Source organism: Micrasema longulum, unplaced genomic scaffold (genome assembly GCF_059751315.1).
Source record: "Micrasema longulum isolate JH-2025_06_02 unplaced genomic scaffold, ASM5975131v1 h1tg001436l, whole genome shotgun sequence".
NCBI classification, from domain to species: Eukaryota; Metazoa; Arthropoda; class Insecta; order Trichoptera; family Brachycentridae; genus Micrasema; species Micrasema longulum.
In genome coordinates this window covers 64420-83936 of record NW_028278622.1, presented here as the reverse complement: position 1 = coordinate 83936, position 19517 = coordinate 64420, and the positions used below count along the sequence as shown (strand labels likewise).

At 32.4% G+C, this 19517-nt stretch overlaps 1 protein-coding gene across 2 annotated transcripts in view; it reads left to right on the top strand.

The window, feature by feature from the left end:
- The window catches only part of Nhe2 (Na[+]/H[+] hydrogen exchanger 2), a 144229-nt gene that overhangs the window by 60667 nt on the left and 64045 nt on the right, over positions 1 to 19517 (top strand). For both annotated transcript variants that reach the window (XM_088235780.1, XM_088235779.1), the window contains exons 4-5: positions 2992 to 3255; positions 11783 to 12236. In XM_088235780.1, coding sequence (XP_088091906.1) covers positions 2992 to 3255; positions 11783 to 12236 — 718 coding nt within the window. The remainder of the gene's footprint in view (positions 1 to 2991; positions 3256 to 11782; positions 12237 to 19517) is intronic.

The following is a 19517-nucleotide window of genomic DNA, read 5'->3' as shown; positions in this document are numbered from 1 at the left end:
TCTTATTTTTTTTTGTAAAAAAAAATAAATACGTTGACTCAAATAAGTATTTGATTAAATATTAACAGCAACACTGAAAACTCAAAATAAACGTGGTAAAATGTATCATAAGAAATATGGATACATTTAACATAACTTAGTTAAACTATAATCTTAATACAAAATAATTACATTTTAATCTAAAACGCATAGAGTTTTAGGAAATCACTTCTCGAACAATTGTTATCCATTCCTTTATTCTAAATACTGCCAACACAATAAACATATTCCATAAAAGCTTTAAGGGCAGCATATAAATAAGCTTTCAACGGCTTTAGCCATTTTTCCCCCTAAGAAAATAGGATATAGCCTTCCACCCTTTTTGGCTGAGACATTTATGATCCAACGAACCGAACCGTGTATATATCTGTCAGCAAATATACTACAACAGTGAGTTTTAAGTTTAGTGGGGGCTTTTACATTTAACTTAAGCTGTTTATGTTAAGTTCTAAAAGATTTCTGCACTTAATGTACGAAAGAATTCATACCAGATTGTTTCAGAGGTTTTGAACTATCAGACAACAGTTTTGAAATGGTTAAAGTTAAACGAGCCTCTTAGTTTGGATATATTTCTGTACTTTGGTTTACTTATATACCACGTTAACGGATTCAGTAACTTAAAAGTTGAATTATCATAATTGAAAAGTTTGTCGTGCTTTAAAAATAATGATTTCAATTTTACATATTTCATAATAATTCGCAATTTTTGGTTTATTCACATTTCAATGTTTAAATTGAAACCATTCTGAATCAAGCTCGTATTGAGAGATAAACGCAGACATAAGGAATATTTGTAAAGGAATTCGGGTGACATTCGTCGGATATAACAACAGTAAAGCGTGTGTAACGTTCGATTCGTATGATGACTCTTCCTCTTTCCATAATCTGACTTTTCTCACCAAACGAAGAACTGTTTCTGACATGTGCTTCTTATTCAAGATCTTGAATAATATCATTGAAAGTACTTATCTTTTAGAAAATATCAATCTAAACTGCCCTACCAGATTTACCAGACAAGTCTGACTTTTTTTACAATCCTGTACCATCCAATAACTTCGCTCAAAATTCCTTTATTAACAGTAGCTTCACAGAATATAACAAAAATGTTTCTTCCCTTGATATATTTGATTCAAAACTTTTTCATTTTTTTTTTTTTAGAAATACTTAAATTAAATACATTTGTACCACTAACACGTTATTCTCCTGTCTCTATTCTTTATAGGCATTTGAAGGCTAATCTCCTCAACAGAATCATTTTTTCTTTCTTATTCCACCCTTATCTTCTATCCTAATCTTTTCTTCCTTTTTATCCCTTCTAACGCTTAGGGAACGAAATCATCATTTAACTCTCTCGTATGATATTAAATTATGTTTTTTTTATACTAGTACATATTTTTAATCTGTTCATTAGTATGTCTACAAAAAGTATTATATAGTCGTGAAAAACTTTAATTAGACTCATACAATATATTATAATGTGAATTGTTTGTAAATTTTCCTTTGTTTTTTCAAATAAAAAATAAATAAATAAAACAAACGTGATAATAAAAAGTTCTTACAAATGTTTCGTTTTTTTTCACTTAATACTTGTACCTCAGCAACTTAAAAGCAAGCCGTCACAAAAAAACTGTTTTTTTTTGTGAATATTGAACCTGATTTTTTTTATATGTGAATAAAACACCGAAGTCCACATTCGTCATAAAATTTTTTATATAAGTTGAAATAAAAATCTGGAGTTGTTTCTGATTTTTATTTGTTTTGATTAATCTGTTTTGATTCCAAAAACATCAGTCGTCTGAGATACTATTTATCTAGCTATTTAAAAATGTTTTTTTATTATCAAAATACCTACTCTTTATTTTACATTGAAAGTTGTTTATAGAATGATTTTTTTTATATATTTTTTTATTTATTTCAGATAAAGCTTCAATTTTTTTCATTTCTATATGAACACCTCACTGGGCATAACCCGTGTCGAAACATTCGATTACATTATTTTTATATTATGTTCTAGTACACAATAAATCAATATAATATAATAAACTAGCTGACCCGACATACGTTGTCCTGCCCGAATGTTAGCTTGCCTTGGGAAAAGACATTTTATTGATAAGTAGGTACCTAGGTACTTGTTTGTGATTGAATTCCAAAACTAAAAATGGTTAATATTAAAATATTGAATTAAGATAGGTACTTGTTTATGGTAGAATTCTAAAACATAAAATAAATATTTTTTCAAATACGGCATTCTTTTTGCAAACGTCAAGCTCCGGTCTTCTCACCAACAGAGGGGTGTATTTATGTAGGAATACGATTTCTAAAAATGTATTGAATTTAATATTATTTTGGTTCATATTACCAAAAATCCAGTTAAAAGAAATAAATGGGTTGAAATTATAAGGAATGTAAGAAAAAAATCTGATTAAATCCACAAAAAACAAATGCTGTTTGTAATCATTCAAAAATCAACTTTTTTTATACACAAAAAAAACATATTTCCATTTGTATGTAAATACATTCTCCTCGAATGCAACCCTGGTAGATCGATGAATAAAACATTAATGCTCCCTACTTCTTTTTTACATATTAGATTGAAGATTTTAATATCTACGAACACGCTCAGCGCAAAGATCTATATTTTTATGAAAACCGCACGTAAATCGCTTAAGCTGTTTAGGAGGAGTTCAGTGACATCAAACGTACAGAATTATATATATAAAGATGACACTGTATGAATATAAACATAAAATTATCTCATTTGGTTAGAAAATTACGATATTTTGGAAATCGCTAAATCAAAAAATCTTATTTTCTGAACATTTCGATCAGTATGACTCCCGTCGTTTATCCTTTAGAGCACAGATATAATCATGTATGAGAGGAAAGCTTGTGTTTAGTTATTTATCAGTTTTCATTGATGTTAAGTATCATATCACGTTGTTTTCATTCCAGGTTTCCACATGACTCCCAAGCTGTCGAAGATGTTTCCAGAGTCCTGCCTGCTGATTGTCGTGGGTGTTGTGATCGGTATAATCCTCTACAACATCCGCAGTTTCCACGTGTCTCCCCTCACCCCGGACACCTTCTTCCTGTACATGCTCCCCCCCATCATCCTGGACGCCGGGTACTTCATGCCCAATCGGCTGTTTTTCGACCACCTCGGGACTATTCTTCTATTCGCTGTCATCGGCACCATCTTCAATACGCTGACCATCGGTGAGTTATTTATGTTTCATTATTCAATTGCATTGGCGGCCTCCGTGGTGTAGTGGTCAAGACGCTTGACTCCACACGAAAGGTTCCGGATTCGATTCTCGGTGAGAACACAAAAATTAAAATGTGTATTTTCTGTATGTAAAACATGTAATTCATTTATGTAATTCACCACTGTAATTGGGCCTCCTGGCCTGTTGTGGTGCAAAAATAAATTAAATATAAATACTACTGTAGAGCAGTAATCTATATGTGGAATGATTGACTTTGTGGTTTTCCTTTTTAATGCAACTGACCAGAGTAAACGTATATATATATATATGTATATTTTAATGTATTATTTTGTATAAGCACACAAATCTCTTTTAATGTGGGCTCAACCAGTGTCCAAGCATTAATTTAAAATATTTATTTATTAGAACAAGTTATATTATCTATATTATTTAATACAGCTATTTAAATAACATTTACTTTTAAACAAATTCACAATACGAATCATTTGTCTCAATGCAAACTTAATTTTTAAGCACACACGAGGGGTGCACCTGAAAATTCACGCAATGAAGGGAAAGTGGAGTATATAGAAATATGGAAAAATATTCGATTTCAATGTATTTTACTTTTACACGTATGTATTTTTTAGATCTTGCAATTAATTTATTTGTACCCTCGATAAAATGTGTTGGGCTTGAAAATATCTTTTAATTTCTGACTCGATGTCTAACCACTTATAAACATATTTTTTTAAATTTCTAGGACTGTAAATAAGTTAGTTTAGTATTTGTTTAAAAAAGTCATTTTACCATTACTCTAGTGCCGGATGCGTTGTCCTGGAAAAGCATGTCAACTTTGGTCAATTTTACTATCATTTTATTCATCGAGTAAATCTAGTAAATGTTATAACTGTAACTCTCCAATAAAAGAGACTTACTTTTGTGTTTGGAGAGTGATTTACACTGTTATAGATATTTGTTTATTAGAGTTGATATAATTTTAAATATACGAGTACATGAGAAAAAAAAACAAAGGATACATAGAGAAAAACAGAAAATAATAACACATTCATACCTATTATAATTTAGTGCCGTTTTTACACTTGCTCAAAAAATTTCTTTAGATTTACTTTGAATTTATTTATAGATATATTAGTTTTAAGTTCATTGGGGGGATTCGTGTAATTTTTAACACCTTTGAAGACAAAGCTATTTTGACCACGATTTGTGTGGAATTTAAGGATTTTAATATTATTTTCGTATCTGTCTCAAATCCTTTTATTTTTCCTTGTTTATAAATTTGTATAATGGAATTTATTTTATAAATAGTGTCTACTGCATGTAAGTAATTTATATAGACTTTCCGTATTGAATGTTGAGGGTTTCTTTAAAATTACTTTAATAGTTAATCTTTGTACTATCTTAAAAGGGTTTAATATATTCGCATTAGCACCACCCCATCCACCAATACCATATTATCCTTCACAACTTCTTTAAACTGCTCATGTAGATATAGTGATTGATATTAGATTGCGGATACCATGAACTTCTTGTGGTGTACTGTGCCTTTTAATGCCACTGTGTGGTATCTTGTTTCAATTCAGGCTCATAATTATGAACTTACGTTTCCTCTTTGGTAACAATGTGATCTAAGACACAGATCATTACTGCGCTTCTTTTACAGGTAAAATCACTAAAATGTTTTTCCCAAGGCTGGTTGATGCAGCAAACTTCCGTCGTCATCACCAAAGTACTTTTGAAACGACCCAAATTTTTACCGGACACGGAGCCATGGGAACTTACCTAAATAGGTTTAAATTAAGGAATGATGACTATTGTCCATGCGATGATATTTCTTCACAGAGTATCGAACATCTGTTATTTCAGTGCCCATTTTTCAGTTTACAACGCCATAATCTTGAAGCAGAATGCAAGAAAGATGGGATATCTTTAATAGATATTCTCACTGTCTTTAAAAGTGGTTATTTTCTTTTATTTAGGAAACATACAGTACAGTTACATATTTTTATATTTTACACAGTTAGACTTAGCTCTAATGGACCAGTGAAGTTTCCATATTATAAAGTAATTCTATGTAAGGTTATAAATGAAAGTATAAAAAAAGCGCGCCATTGTTCTTGAACTTTACAACTAAGGTGATTGGACTCATAAAGGTAATAAACCAAAATCAGTGATCGAACATTCCATTTCCAAGATAAACAAAAACGATTTTTTCCGAATACCTTAGCTTTGTATACGACACGTAAGGCTACTTATAGGGGTCCAAACCTATATAAAAATTTTTAAAAAAGATCTAAGACACACCCTTATTGTCTCAGCAGAGGTCTAAAAAGTCACGGGAAGTCTGAACGCGTGGTGAACGAACGAACGGCGTAAACATTCTTGGCACCTATCTTGCACTGACCATTGACATACCAAGATAATGATGTAGGACTTTCAAAAAAGATGAAACCTTGTAAAATGAAGTTCCGGTTCGGGTAGCTCTCGTTCGGCAACTAGCTATTTTTCCCTGCACCGCCAAGGAGACTTAAGTCCTCAAATGCGGTGTGCGCTATGTGGTGGGCAAGCTGTAATAAAATTTTAATAATTATTTACATGAATGTTATTATATTCAATTGAGAAACGGTGTTTTGGTTTATACGTTTGTTTGTTTTTATCATCTCTTATACTATTTATGTATGATATTTGTTTTCTCGATTAATAAGTTCATAACTTTGAATTCCTGATTACCAATCTCGAGTTTGTATGCAATGGGATATCCCTTTGACACGCTGCCTTTCCAATTGTCAATGCAAACGTCAATACAACTCTCGAGTTTCCGATTGTGTGAAGTATTTCTGTATTTTTTATTACGGAAATGTGAATAAGGCGTCGGAAATAGAAAATCGTGATATTACGCGATTTGCACACAACTCAATTCGTCTGTTGTAAATATAGGATGTTTGAGTTTCAGTGCATTATTAAAAAAAACAAATATATCGGCCGAGATGAAAGAATAATTAAAGAATATGGAGGTCCTGGTATTTGCAGGGCATATGCCGATGTATGAATATATTTTTATGTATGTATGTGTATGTGTATGTGTATGTATATATGTGTGGTGGTTTATATAAAATATTTCTATTTGTTTTTAGTCTTTATGTGCAACATTTTTATTTGATTTTTAATATGTATTTTCTTTAAATTTAAGATAGAATAAATAAAATAATTAGTTTTAAACCCCTGAAACATTATATATACAAGCAGTTATACTTGCTACCTAGATGGGTTCATGCTCATTCGGTTGTACATAGGAAGTAAGTACTACTGACTTTGCAACAATAACCGATGAATCGGAGATTCAATCTGTTTGTATAATATACTCAAACAAATGTCTATTTATTTTTATTTTTGCTGAATTTTTGTGTCTAATAATGTGTGCTTATGTAAGATTTACAAACCTAAAATGCATATCTTTTTTACTGCTTTTCTTTTAGACTTTACTCTTTTACTATAAATCGTTTATTCTTTTTTTACTAAACATTACCTTTTACTGAGTTTAGCCATAACAATTAACTATGTTTTCTTTATATAATATAAATTTGTATTTAAATTTAATTTTTTACAAATTGCGTACGGTCGTTAATTAAAATAATAAATAAATAAATAACATGTAATAAGTGCAGTGCACTGCCAAAAAAAAACAAGGAATAAGGAATTCATAATAATATTATATTTTATTTTATACTCTCACCGAAATATATCTAACTCACATGCACTAACCGTCACGTGTATATTTGTTTTACCCAAGCTTGAGCTCAATTTGTATACAAGATGGCCGGAGAAGGGACGTCCAAAGGTAAAATGTAGGTGCCTCGTATTGAGGAGTATCCGAATCATCCCCATGTTATGTTTCACGATTTTACGTAGTTTTCGAGTCATGTTTTTTTAAATGGGGTTTCTAGTATATGGGGGGTTTTTTCAGGATTTTTTTTGTAACTCGTTTTTTTTATAAATTGTACTTGCGCGCATAAAGTAATCAGCTTTGTAACATAATAAAGGTACAAAAAATTTGTCCTAAAATGGAAAATTTACGTTCGAGCGAGTCAAACTTGAACTTTCAATTTCAAATTTCAAATAGCAATTCAATACTTGCCAAGTAACTTTTAAAACTGCGCTAGATTCTAAGCTTTTGTAATTATACAAAAAAATAACACTTAATTGGCTATTATTCGCTGAATTAACCCTTCAAAGATATTGAGGTGGAAAGTCCCTAAGGATAATTATGATAGAAAGTGTGTAAACTAACAAAAAATAACTGTTAAAGATAAAATGATGACACGAGTAGCAGTAAACTCAAGTTGAGAACTACTGAGGATTTTCCCAAATCAGTATCTTTAAAGGCTGCTTTCAGCAAATAATAGCTCATACGTCCTACTATTGTGCATGATTACGAAAGCTTAGAGTTTAGTGCAGTTTTCAAAGTTACTCAGAAACTAATGAAGTCGAAAATTCAAGTCTGACTCGCACGAACATAAATTCTCCACTTAAGGTTAAAACTTTTGTGGCTTTCATTGATGTTACAAAGCTGATTACTTTATGCATGAAAGTACAATTTATAAAAAATCAGTTAAAAAAAAATACCTAAGAAACCTTCCACAAATTAAAAAAATAAAAATAATAACCGATCCAGTTGAAATTTTCAAAAACCCATTTAAAAATGATAACTCGAAAACTACGCAAAATCGTGAAACATACATGGGGGTGATTTGGATACCCCTCAATATGAGGCACCTTTGGACGTCACTTCTCCAGCCAACCTGTATAAAATACGAAATGTAATGAAACCGTGACTTGAGCATGATAGACAAAGACAACCCATACATTTTTATTTTTGCTATTATTTAATTATGTACGTGCTTCCACTTTCCATTATGTTGTATCCCAACTCAACACAGGGCCCTTGGCATCATATAGTTTGGGATACGTTATTGTTATATTTTTTTGTAATATGTATATATTTGAATGAATAAAGTAAATAAATAATTCATACAGTGCCACCGCATGCTTCAGATGCATAGTTCGCTAGTAACATTACTTTAAACATGCGTACTGACTAAATATATATGTGAGAATTTATATGATTTAGTTACGCACAATATGCGTACGATTTTGTGCGTATATAATAAAATGCAAACAAAAACAACGGCGGATATTACGATACACGTGCTGAAATTGTTGTATTATTTACTTAAAAGTTTAATGACCCATTCGAAAAATTAGCTACAGTTTTCGATTACTCAAAAACCTTTCAAATTCAAACCTCGGAGTTTTTCCGTGTTTCCTCATTTACCCCAAAACATCAAAGTTAAAATATAATTATTTACCAGTCATGGCCTAACGAGTGTAATTCTGGATGCTGATAAAATTTGAAACATTAATTTAGAATTTTCGTATCTCAAATTAAATTTTGGAAAATTAAATATATGCTCTTTAATTATTTCGTGTGTTTTCTAAGGAATAACTTGAATCTTTATTATGGACTTTACATAAATTGAAACAATTTTTTACCATAAAAACAGGCTAAAATCAAAAAATAATTCATCTGGGTTCCGTGAGAATGCGGATCAAATGCTCGAAAGTTTTAATCAATTCTAAAGAAATTATCTTTGAGAAAGTTACGAGTAAGTTCAGTGGTTTTTACAAAAAAAACATTTGTTAACATACTATTAAACTGAGCCATTTTTTTATGTATCGTGTTATTAGCGCTATGATTTTTTGAAATTTTGTTTTCATGAAATTAATCCGCGTGTGACGTTTCAAGTTGTCTTCCGCTTCTTCTCGGTCAATTCTGTCTGTATCTTTCACAATTATCTTGTTATTAATAAATCTTATTCAATAAGTACACACTTACAACTAATTTTTTATTGCATTGTATCCTGTATAAAAAAAATATTAAAAAATATGCGTTACAACTTAATGTATAAATCTATTTTGTGTAATTCTATAATTGAAGATATATATGCATGTAAAATTGTATCGACGAATGCTTTCAAATTGTATGTTTTCTAGTATGTATCTTTGTTGAATTACTTAATAAAATAAAATAAACATCCGTTGATTAACATGATTTAGTAACGTCATTCAAAGTAGTTTGTTTTTAATAAAATACTTTTTTTTTCATATATTTTCAAGAAACTTAGCATACAAGTAAATGCTCTATTTTTTACCGCCGTCATTAAGAAAACATTGTTTGTATCCAATTTCCCGTAGGGCCGAACTACCTCATTAGATGAGATGAAAAATCACAATGTAATATTCAAATAATGGTTCATACTTTTTAATTATTTTTTACAACATTTTTACGTCAAACATTATTTATCAAATTTGCTTGTTTTTTTTCCATTGACTTACTGTATTGTGACAAGAAACTTTTGTTTAGAATAAACAAAAGATTTTCGTTTTGTTTAAAGGATCACGTTGGTCTAGAGAGCTTGTATAACACATAGCAGTAAAACGTGCCTCTTCAGTAAAATAATTGTATGGAATCTGTGACGTCCATAAAATACATATTGTAATTTAATATACAGTCATTCATCTCTCTTGGTAATTGCGTCATAGTGTTGTGACAAAATTTATTGTGTAATCAATACTTATCTGTGGTTGAAACGATTGGTTGGTTGAAGTGGAAATGGGCAGACCATATCGCTCGAATGTCTGATGATAGATGGACAAAGAGTGTTCTCGAGTGGTGACCGAGAAATACAAAAAGATTATTCAAACTAAGAAGACAGTTGAAAGAAAATTAACATATGCATTGTTTAAAAAGTAGCCAGCTGAAAAAAAGAAAGTTTCAAATGAGCTTTTGCGGTTTTTTATATGGGAGTTGCATTTATTATTTACCTTGCTTATTATATACAAAGTTAATAATTCATTAAAGTGGATTTTTTCTGCTTTTAATAAGCTTCTATCTTATCTTAAAGTGGGGGGTTAAGAGGCATATTTTACTGTGGGTAAATCAGGAACTTCTCTAGCATTTGCTCTAGGGAAGAGAAAACCAGCCTGTTGACAGTCATCGAGAGGCCATTTTCATTCTTTTTTTCTTCGAGTTTTTGCTTTAAAAATCATGTTTCCACGCAAATAGTCTCCGTTTCTTGAAACACTGTCAAAAGTGTCTATGTAGGCATAAACTCTAAGGGTCAGTCTTGAGTTTGTGATGAGTCACAAAAAAAATGGAAAATTATTTTTAGGCGTCGCCTAGTAATAAAAATAATTGAATGAGATGAATCTCTTCGCAGTAATAAAGGTTTCAGCTCTTTAACTTTATTTACATCAACAGATGGAAGAATCGAAGAAATGTGGATGTTCAAACGTAGGCAAAAGGGTGAAGGTTACAATATGTTAAGTCACTTAAAATAGCCAACGACTGATCGTAACCATGTGAATGCTTAGACTTACATAATACCTTCTCAAAAATGTTTTTCCTCTCTTTTGAAACCAATTCAGAACAGTTTAATAAACCTATCTGACTATGTAGTTCAAAAAAGGCTAAGACAATTTAAAATCTGTATTAAAAAATCATAATGGCTATTATGACTAAACTAGAAATAATATGACTTGACCTTATTACATGTTTTTGTCGCCGCCAAATGGTTAAATCAGCCACTCAATTAGGCGGTTATGCTTTTCAATAAATTCCGGCATTCAATTGAATGGCAAAGCCGTTCTTTAGTTAAATTAAGATAGCTCAATGTTCAACGTGTTAGCTGGTTGAAAGCTAGCCCGTTGGCAACGGCCTAACCAAAAGCCGCTGGGTTAGGTTAGGATAGATTAGGTTAAGTTAAGTACTTTAGCTAGAGATTAAGTTAGATATAAAAACTATTTTTTGTTATTATTACATTTAACTCAACCTGTCCTTACCTAACCTAGCTTCGCGTAACAAAATAAGTTTGAAAATAAATAAATTATTAGTGTCGCGTCGTTTTTAAATTAAAAAGACAAAGCTTCATTCAGTCATTTTGTTCTCACTCCTCTAGTGGAACGGAAGGCCTGTTGACTACTGCCAATAGGCCGGCTTCTCCTGAAGAGTTTTAAGTGGTTTCCTCTCCATATGAGCAAATGCTGAGAAGTTCCTGATTGGTCCACATATGTATATTCCTCCTGATCCTAACAGTTTAGATAAGTTTTAAGAAATTTAATTGCAGAGAAATCCACCTTTTTATATATAAACCTTGTATATTATAAGCAAGGTAAATAATATAGCAACTCCCATATAAAAATAAAAAAAAGTTATTTTGTTAAACGTTGCTTTTAACATTATGGCTAAGCGTCCGTTAGCCATTCAATGTAATGCCTTCAATGCAATTGCAACCGCCTAGTCACCCATTCGAGTGACTGATTTAACTATTTGGTGGCGACATTTATATAATCCTAATGGATTTAAAACATATATGAATACAATATTTAATAAAAACTATTTCGGAAAAGGGCGGGCGCTGTCGACCAATGATTCTAATAATATTTCTCTTTTCTTTCAGGTACTTCCCTTTGGGCCTGTGGCATATCTGGACTCTTCGGTCGCGAAGCCCCCATCTTGGACATGTTTCTCTTCTCAGCCCTGATTTCCGCGGTAGACCCAGTAGCGGTGCTAGCTGTCTTCGAAGAGATCCACGTCAACGAAATCCTTTACATCGTGGTGTTCGGGGAGTCCTTGCTCAACGACGCTGTGACCGTCGTCTTGTACCACATGTTCGAGGCCTACACGGAGATGGGACCTTCGAACATCCTTTACACCGATGTCCTGGCGGGCCTCGGGTCCTTTCTGGTGGTAGCCCTCGGCGGCACTATTATTGGAGTGGTGTGGGGATTCGCTACCGGCCTCGTCACTCGTTTCACTCACCAAGTGCGGGTGATAGAGCCGATCTTCATCTTTGTGATGGCGTACCTTGCCTATCTGAATGCTGAGATCTTCCACATGAGCGGAATTCTTGCGTAAGTCACCATTTTTATCATTAATAAGTAGTATTATTATTACTTCTTCCACTCCTTGACATGCGGATGTATATTATCCTAATGCTAACTCTTAATTACTTGATAAGTTAGAACGATTATAGAATGTGTGTTTACGTTATATCTTTGATCTTCGCAAATTCGACCACATAACCGAATATCGCACGCAACAGACTTCATTAAAATTTTGATTATTTTCTATTAGGAATTATTTTATTTCGGATGGTTTACGAATTCAGAAAAACCATTATTATTTAGGCAAGGAAGTATTTTTTACTCCAATATTAAAGTTTATTTTAGTTTTTCCAGTGTAGATTGAATCAAAATAATTTCAATTTAATTGGTATATAGATTTATTATATTTTGGGACTTTATCTATGTGGTTTTATAACAATATTTCTTTTGTTATAAACAAGGTTGTTTTGAACTAATTTATTGTATTATAATAAATTAATTCAAAGTGAGTTCGTGTAATATAAATTTACATTTTATGTAAGAATTTATTACGGCACTTTTTTGTGTTTTTTATTAATATGAACGCATTGTATTAATTTATGTTTTACCATTAGATTTAGAATGTTCAATTACTGCAGCATGTCCAATTACTATAACACCCACCCTACTCGTTTGTCCAAATGTTTGTAGACAAGGTTGGTTTAACTCCCTCCTTTTTGCCTAAACTTCCACATTGCCTTCTCAAAAATGTTTCTGTCACTGTCGCAATAAATTTCAATCTTGAGATTTATTTTTTTTATCTTAAACTCTGAAGAGTTTTATGCCAGAATTTTTATCTTACATGGTTTTGTGGATCTATTAATATATTCAAGCAACAAGCACTGAAAATTCTGACACCCTCGTATTTCAGTTTTCGGGGCTTTACACTTTCAGCTTCCATCTCCTTAATTAATTATCCTTTCTCCTTATAGCAGTATTTTCCTCTTTGTTCTAATCCTGTAAATGAATGGAAACACCCACTCTGGATTTTCAGACTAAAGTATTAATTAAATATTATATAAATCTTCTACTAATTATCGTTGGATAATATTTCTTTAACCTTCTTAGAAAATCAATTATCTTTAATCTTAGCTATACACGTTACAACAGATTAGGACGCAATACATCGGTTAAAATTAAAAATACAAGTTGGATATAACTAAATATAGTATTTTTTATAATAATTAAAATGCAATTCCACCAAGAAGTGTCAGTAGAATACTTCAATCTGATAAAACATATGCATGTTTTCAAAGCATTTTGCCTAGTTATATACAAAATTGTCAGCATTTTGAGTTTGTATAATTTTTTGGAAAGCCAAACGCAGAAAACTCCGGTGACAACTTCCTGTCTTCAAGCGGAAGCAATACGGTTGACATGGCCAAATACTGCGGATGCCTCCTGAGAGTTTATTTAGAATGAAACACTTTGTAATTTATTTAAAATGAAACCTCCTGAGAGCTTTAGCATGCCTACTTTATAAGGCACCGAATTCTCGACATTTTTCAGATTTTTTCCGCTGCTGACTGTTTGTCGGGCGTTTATGTCAAAACTCCTAGTCTTGAACCGTTTTCGTCGTGCAAATTGTTAGTGTTCAGTTATTAACAAAAATAAAACAATATTACTTTTACATTTAGATAACCATTTAGACGCCATTTTGAGGTAACTTTTCAAGGGTACTTCATGTCAGCAACACGCTGTTTAATTATTTTCAAATGTCAGTATACAAAAAGAGATTAAAAATAACCCCTATTGATCTACAAAGGGGGTTAAAAGATGAACTCAAATTGTATTTATATCTTGTTTAGTGGGCGGTTGGGGCGGGAAATTCTCTGGGAGATTAATTAAACAAAGCTCTAGGGGATGCCATCAGTTCTAGTATGACTATTCAGTGGTTTTTATTTAATAGTATCGCCAATATAATTATTTAAGTAACCAGGTACTTGAATATTACTAAATATGAAAAGGTGGCGAAATAATCACTCCATCATTCCATGTCCGCTCCTTGGTCGGAGCATACGGTGTCCACGAACCGCTTCCATGCATATCTGTACTCTGAACTGCCGATCGAGCTTACGCTTCAAGCGCCAGTTCAGGAATACAAAATAATGCAGCGTAGGACCACCTTTTTTGTCAATGTTTTATGTTGACCTTCCCCGGAATTGAACCCGGGACCTCAAGCATGGTAGGCGAACGCGTCAATCACTGCACTATAAGGCGGACATTTCTTCGCTCGATTTATTTTTTTGGGATTTTTAATCTGAGAGCAGCGATCGAATCAAAAACATTTGGCCAAGATTCTGGTTCTATTGCACACACAGAACTGCAATCTTTATCCGCCCAGACACATATATTTTTCTGTAAATCTTTTATAAAAAAATATATTGTGTCAATCTAGAAAATGTAATTTTATTTTTCGTGCGAATTGCTTCGTTAGTATTTTCCCATTTTGTCAATTGTATTTTCTTAGCATATTGCACCCATCGTTTTAATCTAAAATGATTTCGTGAAAATAAATATAATACTAGACCAGTAGATATTTTAATCTATTTTTCGGTTCCAGCATTGTTTCAGAAATTTTCAGGTTAGAAAATTTAGAATATTTAATCCTCTACTAAAACCTGCTGGGTATAAATCTCCTTTTTAAGAAATTGCCTTAGGACATTCCTTTGAGACTTTCCTTGGAGATTCGAAATTCAGTATAAAGGGTCGTTTTTATGTTGGAGTCAATTGTTGAGCTAGTATCGTTTCTTCATAATATGTATTAAAAACATGCTTTTTATTCATTTGAATCCATTTCAAATACACCCCCAAAATGTATTCAATATGAATCTTTAGGTAGGCAATTCTATTCAGATTTTAGAGCACAAAAATACTCCAATATTCTTCACCTGTAATGTATGTACATCTTTTTATGACTGGAATAGTCTTATAAAAAGTAAGAAAATTATAAGATTTTCCCATTTTCAAACTTTTTTTTTTTAATCGCGCCATTAAAAAAATAAAACATAGGTTCTATATACATTCTGGTAAAAGGATTTAAGTCAATAAACGTTTGATGTTCAATTCCATTTATATTTCAACATAGTCCCCTTTTAAGGCAATACACTTTTAAAGACAACTTTCCAACTTCGTTATCTGTTTTGAAAAGTAATTTTGATAGAGCTCTTCAAAATAGTGGGAAATTTTAGTGGTCACATCGTACGTTGCAAAACGGCGTCTTCTGAGACATTTTTTTAGGTTTAGAAACAGAAAGAAGTCATATCCAAATGTTTGTGTATGATGGCGTGTACACGCTCAGCTGATATATTTGCAGCCTCTGCTAACTCATGGATTTTGATTCGATAGTTTGCCACAATCACATCATGGATTTTGTGTACGATTTCTGGTGTAGAGGTGATATTTGAGGGCCCTGGGTGGTCATCATCAAAAGCACTCTTACGACCACGAACAAATATAGCTTTCCAGAATTTAACCGTTGTTGGCGATGCGGCGGTGCAAACTCGCCATAAACAGCATCCAGTTTGGCTTTGATTTCTGCAATGTGTTTTTTTTTCTTGTGAAGTAACTTAATCACTAATCGATACTCGACTTCTTCCATTTTTCACAAAACACACAAATTGCTTGCTTTCGACGGCCATAAAACCCAAATTAATTGTTATTTTTGCTTCAAATTCATGTATGTCAGAGCTTCAGTGCGTTCTTCTTCACATTTAGCAATCAGGGCGATGTCATAGGCAAACCTTATCATGTTTACCTTTTTTCCGCGTATTTTAACACCCTCTCTATGATTTCCAGATTTCATCGATCGCGCACTGAATATATCCATTAAATAATACTGGAGACAGCGAGCATCCCTGTCTGACTCCCTGTCTTATTTTGGCTTCTTTTATATCATTTCCATATGTAATTACAGCAGCTTCATTTTTATTTAGTGCAGATATAATTCTCCTGTCTCTGTATTCATTAGACGTGCCTGTACATACTATAACAACTATAGTCAAGAAATATACATCTTTAGAAGTAAGAAGTAGAAAAAATCTTTACTTTTTCTTTTTTCTTAGCTCATAACTCGTAATTTATAAAATGTATTCTTGATTTGTATGAGTAGGTATGTAACTTCTTTATGATAACTTGATTGGTCTAATTATTTTTAATACACGCTTATTGTTTTTATTTTAACGACCGTATGCTATCCAAAGAACAAATAAAAAATACCCTATTTAGGAAATACGAGTATGTTACCTACGGTTTTTAAAATAACTTAGGAGGCATAATATTTTTTTAAGCCCGGAAAATTTGTGAATGTTATCAGTTAACGACACCTTAGAGAGACACTCAAAATAAATTAAAACCGGGGTTTTTTATATAAATAAATCAAAATAATCTTTTAATTGCTTTTTCACGTCAGTTTCTGACATAAGGCTGGAAAATTTGCAGTTATTTTGAGATTTTCAAACGATATTTTACGCCACTAAGGCATTTACATAATATTTCTCTAAACAAAGGTTAATTTTATTATAAATACAACCATCTTATCTGACAGCCCCACGCCTCACTCTAAATTATGTGTAATCATATTTTTTCTTGATAATTTGACTGTCAAATTACTTAAATGACGTCATTATCTAACACAAATGCGTACAGTAAAAATGATACACGAAAACCATCAACAGATGAAGCTCATGTCATCGTCTCTTTGCACTTTAGATTTTTTGAAAAAATCTTTATTTATTAATTTTATTGACATTTATTGGGAAAAACGGTTAGTCCCAAATTCGTACGACCAACGTCCTGTGTTGAGTTGGGAATTTGGACGAATAATATGTTCATAACAATAATAACAAATTAAATAATATACCAAAATTTGATTCACTATCCCTTTCTGGTGATGTGATGTGTAGCTAGTACATATTGCATCTAATAACTTTTATATGTATTTAAATATAATAAATGTCGGGTCATTAAAATAATTAATTATTGAATAATAAATACTTATTGGGCGAGCAAAAAGTATTTTTTCAGAAATTGAAGAGAAATCACCAATGAAATCAAAAGCTGATGAAATAAAAGAGCACGGAATATATGATTTTCTCAAACACTTTACGTCTCACTCTCGACGCTATTCACGAGAGAGAGAAACGATTTCCTGCAAATCGTGGGCCGGCCTGTACTATTAACTACTACTACAAAACGCCAATTAGTTTCAGTTGCTCTCGGAGCTCCGTTAAGGGTGTTCCGTTCGCTGTGAGCGTCAGCAAATGTTTTTTTTTCTTGTTTTCAAAGATTATATTTCAAAATTTATTATTTTTGACATAAAACATAGATCAAAGCACTTGTCTTTGGATGTTCCAATTTTCATATTTAAAATCCCTCATTTTTGTATGTGTATTAACTACACAGCACCGGAACGCGCGGATTCTTTTAGTACAGTAAAAGAAGGGCGCAAATGAAAAAACCAACTAAAATAATTGAAAAATCATCAAAGCGTTTCCAACTCAAATCCCTTCCCCAAGGAAAATCTAGTCAAGATCCTCTATCTTGAAAATAAATTTTGTCCTTGAGAGCTTAAAACTTACTTGATTCCAAAACAATAAAAACTCTCGGATCAATGAAAAAGAGGTTCCTCTGAACTTAAATCATAAGTGTTACATGAATCCCCTTATTTTTGTTCGACCGGAAGTGCGTCAATTATTCTTTTAGGTAAAATTGACTCACATCCAGCACTTTCATGCACTGAAAAAACAACTGTTTTGGCAGATATGCTGGTGGGCAATTGAATATTGGCGGCCTCCATAGTGCAGTGGTCAAGACGCTTGACTCACGTACGGAAGGTTCCGGGTTCGATTCCCGGTGAGAACACAAAAATTACAATGTGATTTTTCTCAAGTCTGGGTGTTCTGTGATGTAATTCAGCATTGTAATTGGGCCTTCTGGCCTGTTGTGGTGCAAAAATAAATCCAAAAAAAAAAATCTAAAATAAGATCCTTAGCAAAAAAAATAAATAATTACGCTCTAATTTTTGTTTGGCTGAATTTAAATAATTTCGTTTTAGATTTGCATTATTCTATGAGCAGTGGTATTAGGCAGGGAGTTCGCTTAAATTCTTTTCTTTTCAACCTCATTATGGACGAAATCAGACAAGAAGTAGCCGGCTTGAGAGTAGGTTACAAAACGGGAAACTAAGTCATCTATCTAATATTGTATGCAGATGATGCGGCAATAGTGGCTGAATCTACAGACGACTTATATAATTCCATCTTGTATCACAAAGGTTCAAGATGTTCATTGACAATGAATTGATAGAACAAATTGATTTGATCGGGTTGTGGTCCTGTGGCTAGTGTCTCGGACTCACAGACCAAAGTTCCGTGGTTCGAATCCCACTTTACCTCAACTTGAGTCCATTTTCTAATAGTGAGTTATTTACAACTCGTTGAAAATGGCCCTCAAAATTAAATATTTGGGTAAATCATAAGAACGCAAATATTTAATTTAAAAAAAAAAAAAATAAAAAAAAATTGCAAGTTTCAGATATTTAGGAATTGATGTATCCAGCCATGGTGATTTGTACAACGAAGTCCAAGATCAAGTCAACAAAGTCTTTCAAGTGTCAGGATGTCTAAAAGAGATAATATGGAAAATAAAAACATGCAAGATGACATCAAAGTTAGAACCAAAGGCGGTTCCTTAGTATGTGCACAAGTACAGTACACTGCCAAGTAAAAATATGCTTAAATTTTTTAAAAATTTTATTGATAGTAAAAATATGTTATAGGTACAAAGAAACAAGGATTCGTTGCAACATTATACTCGTTAACGTCATCATATTTAATACAAGCGCCAAAAGATATTGCGCGATCGACTTTAGCGGAAGATTTTCTCATCTTGTCTGCGCATGCGCAGTCGTCACCGGGCATTTTCTGTTTTGCGCAATCCGTTACCCTGAATTTGTATGAATAATACCAGATCTGCTAAAACCGTGATTTGAGCGAGATAGACAACGCTTCATAGCGGTGAATCGTGCGATAGAGGGAAAAGACAATATACATACTCCGCGAATTGCCAACGCATGCGCAGATTGTTTGTTTGTAACGGCACTTGGAACATGCGTAATGACATGATATTCGTACGAATTCACTTGATTTAGATAGAGGAATTTCACAATAATGCCTCTCTTTACTCTTCGGATGGTTGGAGACAACTGAGCAACTAGTCCGAGCGCGCTGCTATGTGTATTCGTTTTTCAGCAAAATCACTGACATTGCT